Raw genomic sequence first — 4,488 nt, forward strand, 5'->3', positions numbered from 1 at the left:
ACTTTAATGATATCGGCTCCGAATTGTTGTTCCGAGAGTTGTAATAGGTTCATTATGCCATTTGGAACTTGTGTGCAAAATTTGAGGCTATTCCGGGTAGATTTGATATGATTTAGCGCAAGTTTTGGAAGTTAAAAGTTTAAAAAGTTCATTATTGTGCCGGTTGCGAAGAAAGATGGGAAAGTTAGAGTATGTGTCTATTACCGAGATCTGAACAGAGCAAGTCCTAAGAATGATTTCCCGTTGCCTAACATACACATACTGATCGACAACTGCGCCAAGCATAAACTCCAATCCTTTGTGGATTGCTTCGCAAGATATCACCACATCTGGATGGACGAGAAGGACGCCGAAAAGACAGCCTTTAACACACCATGGGGGATATACTGTTACAAAATGATGCCATCTGGTTTAAAGAATGCTGGGGCCACCTACATGAGGGCCATGATGACTATCTTCAACGATATGATACACAAGGAAATAGAGGTGTACATGGATGATGTTATCATCAAATCCAAAAGGAGTTCAGACCACATAGCAGACCTGAAAACGTTTTTCGACCGACTTCAAAAATATAATTTGAAGTTGAACCCCGCAAAATGTGCCTTCGGAGTCCCTGCTGGAAAGCTTCTAGGTATCATCAGCTGCCTAGGTATTGAGTTAGACGTGTGACAAATCAAAGCTATCCAAAACTTGCCACCGCCAAAGAGCGAGAAGGAAGTGATGAGTGTTCTGGGATGCCTCAATTATATCATCAGCTTTATAGCACAGTCAACGGTGATATGCTGAGGATAGATGCTGCAACAAGCTGGACTAAAGAATGCTAGAAAGCCTTCGACAAAATTAAGGAGTACCAATCTAAACCGCTCGTGTTGGTCCCGCCAGAACTAGGAAGACCTCTACTACTTTATCTGTCCGTGTTGGATGGAGCCTTTGGCTGCGTTCTGGGACAACATGACGAAACTGGGAGAATCCCGTAGATGGAGAATACGAACCATTGAAGACGTATTTTCCCGACAAAGAAGTGTCATTTGTAGGAGAAGATATTACCGTAGCATATGACGGTTGGAGGATGATCTTCGATGGAGCAACAAAATTCAAGGGAGCGGGTATCGAAGCTATTTTAGTGTCAGAAATCGGTCAACATTACCCTATATCAGCAAAACTCAGGTTCTCGTGCACCAACAATATGGAAGAATATGAGGCATGCATCTTGGGACTCAGGTTGGCCATCAACATGAATGTTCGGGAATTGCCGGTAGTCGGAGATTCAGATCTGTTAGTACACCAGGTACTAGGAGAATGAGCTACCAAAAATACTAAAATATTGCCATACTTGCACTGTGTACAAGAACTAATCAAGATGGTTCACAAAGATAGAATTCAAACATGTGTCAAGGATTCAAAATGAGTTCGTAGGTGTATTAGCTACCTTGTCTTCCATGATATAACATCCACACAAGAATTTCATCGATCCTATCCCAATAGGAATTCAAAAGCAGCCAGCTTATTGTGCTCATGTTAAAGAAGAGTTTGACTGAAATCCATGGTTCCACGATATCAAGGAATACATGGAAAAGGGAGAATACCCAGAAAATGCTACACACACTCATAAGCGCACACTTCGAAGGTTGGCCAGCCATTTCTTTCAAAGCGGAGGAATTATGTATAAAAGGACTGCTGATCTGGGACTATTGCAATTTGTCGATGCCAAGGAAGCATCTAGATTGCTCGAAGAAATACATGTCGGAACTTGCGGAACTCACATGAACGGTTTTGTTTTGGCCAAGAAGATATTAAGAGAAGGTTATTTCTGGATGACTATGGAGACAAACTGCATCAAATAAGTTCAAAAGTGTCACCAATGCCAGATACATACTGATATGACACGAGTGCCACCCAATGAACTCATTGCAACAAGTTCACCCTGACCTTTCTCTGTTTAGGGCATGAATGTCATCGGACTAATTGAACCCGCTGCTTCAAACGGGCAGAGGTTCATTTTGGTGGCTATAGACTACTTCACAAAATGGGTTGAAGTCGCGTCCTATAAAGTTGTGACTAAGAAGGTGGTAGAAGATTTTGTACGGGATCACATTGTTTGTCGATTTGGAGTGCCTGAGTCAATCATTACTGACAATGCCACCAATCTCAACAGTGACCTGATGAAAATTATGTGTGAAACATTCAAGATCAAGCATCAGAATTCTACAGCATACAAGCTGCAGATGAATGGAGCTGTAGAGGCCGCCAACAAGAACATCAAGAAGATATTGAGGAAAATGATGGATAACTACAAACAATGGCATGAGAATCTACCGTTTTCTTTACTCGGATACCACACCACAGTTCGTACATCAACTGGGGCAACCCCCTATCTACTGGTCTATGGTACCGAAGTCGTTATCCTTGCCGAAGTGGAGATTTCTTTCTTTAAGGATCATACAAGAGGCCGAGCTCAGTGACGCCGAATGGATACTAAACCGATATGAAATACTTGCTCTCATTGATGGTAGAAGAATGAACGCAGTGTGTTTCACCAGAATAGAATGGAAAGGGCCTTCAACAAAAAAGGTTAGATCAAGGGAATTCACACCGGGGCAATTAGTGCTAAAACGAATCTTCCCACATCAGGATGAAGCAAAGGGGAAATTCTCACCCAACTAGCAAGGCCCTTACATGGTTCACCGAGTACTGACAGGAGGAGCACTTATACTTGCAGAAATAGATGGAGAGATATGGCCAAAACCTATCAACTCGGATGCAACCAAGAGTTATTATGTCTAAAATTATGTATGCATTTTCTATTTGATGCAACCTAAACTACGTTTGACCTGATTACCATTTTAGAGGGGATACGTAGGCAGCCTTGTGGGTTCGGTCACGTCATAATAAGATCTTCATTCTCCGTATGGTCAGAAACTGGGGCAAGATTCCGAGTTTGTCAATATCATCATGCCAAGGATCGCCAAGGAATGTATCGCCAGAAGAATGCATTTAAACTGGGGCAGAATTTTGAGGAGGGTCCTCAAAATTCCAAGTCAAGGAGGTTGCAATGTCTCAAAACGTGTCACAATCTCCGATCCGAACATTATTTGCTTTCATACATTATCACATATTATGAGCAACGACATTTTTTTAATATAAACAATTTATCATAAATGCATATTTTTTGAAAATTTCATTTTTCTGTAGTAGTCAGGTGTTACCCAGGGTGACTCACACAAGACCTCAAGACAAGGAGTAAAGACAAAACGAAGAATCAAAGGCACAATCCAACCTCCCCCATCCATAACTCACGATTTTTCTTTGGATGCAGGCAGAATGGACATAACAAGAACGTCAACAAATATATACATACAATAAGATCACAATCTTCACACCAACAGAAGTCGCCAAGCACAAATGCGTCAAGCTAAGGACCACTCTTCCTCTTATATTTAATTGTTGCTTTTCCTTCATAGGGATAAGCACCGCCCTCATTACATTGCATAGAGCTAAGCACTGCCCTCATTATTGCATAAGGATAAACGACGCCTTTCTCTGCATGAGAATAAACGTTGTCTCCATTACATTGCATAGGGCTAAGCATTGCCCTCATCATTGCATAAGGCAAAACGATGCCTTTCTCTGCAGACTAAACATTGTCTCCATTACATTGCATGAGGCTAAGCATTGCCTCCATTATTGCAAAAGGCTAAACGCTGCCTTCCTTTGCATAAGACTAAGCACTGTCTCCATTACATAGCATGAGGCTAAGCATTGCGTCCATAATTGCATAAGGCTAAATGCTGCCTTCCTCTACATGAGACTAAGCAATTTCTCCGCTCTTTGCATAAGGCTAAATGTTGCCCTCACCATTGCATAAGGCTAAGCACTACCTTTCTTTGCATGAGACTAAGCATTGTCTCCACTCCTTGCATAGGGATAAACTCCGCCCTCATCATTGCATAAGGCTAAGAACTGTCTTTCCTTGCATGAGACTAAGCATTGTATCCACTATTTGCATCAGGCTAAGAACTACCCTCATCTCATACAAGACTAAGCCTTGTCTCGTCTCGTTCTCGCATATGACTAAGAATTACCCGTTTCCTTTATCAAACGATCGATATCACCACATCTTTCCATTTCATGGGCTAAAACATCGCCACATTATCCGAAGACGTCATAGTCTAAGTGTATCATCCTCATAGCCTATCATGCCCGGACCATGGGGAGCGCAACCGGTGCTCTACCAAGATACCCCAGCCGAGCAAGCATGTACAATACCTTCTACCCAACTCGCCCATGAATAAAGAGAAGATACATTTATATCATTAATTAAACATTAAGTGGTCATATGAATAACACTAATTCACTTCTATTAGTTAGGTCATTAACAAGTCCTCAAAACAGTACATTATATATTCGTGGTTAAAGTGGGACAAATGATACAATTACAACAAGTTTAGTTCAACCTTCCCAAAACAGGATACGACCCACACTATG

General features: G+C 41.6%; 1 protein-coding gene across 1 annotated transcript; it reads left to right on the forward strand.

Annotated features, from left to right (window-relative positions):
- The first annotated feature begins 333 nt into the window (after window positions 1–333).
- LOC138902497 (uncharacterized) lies at window positions 334–2,465 on the forward strand. Its single transcript, XM_070190371.1, has 3 exons — window positions 334–634; window positions 1,038–1,291; window positions 1,947–2,465. The coding sequence occupies exons 1-3, from the start codon at window positions 334–336 to the stop codon at window positions 2,463–2,465; spliced, it is 1,074 nt and encodes a 357-aa protein (XP_070046472.1).
- Window positions 2,466–4,488: the final 2,023 nt, after the last annotated feature.

This window comes from Nicotiana tomentosiformis, chromosome 12, assembly GCF_000390325.3.
Source record: "Nicotiana tomentosiformis chromosome 12, ASM39032v3, whole genome shotgun sequence".
NCBI classification, from domain to species: Eukaryota; Viridiplantae; Streptophyta; class Magnoliopsida; order Solanales; family Solanaceae; genus Nicotiana; species Nicotiana tomentosiformis.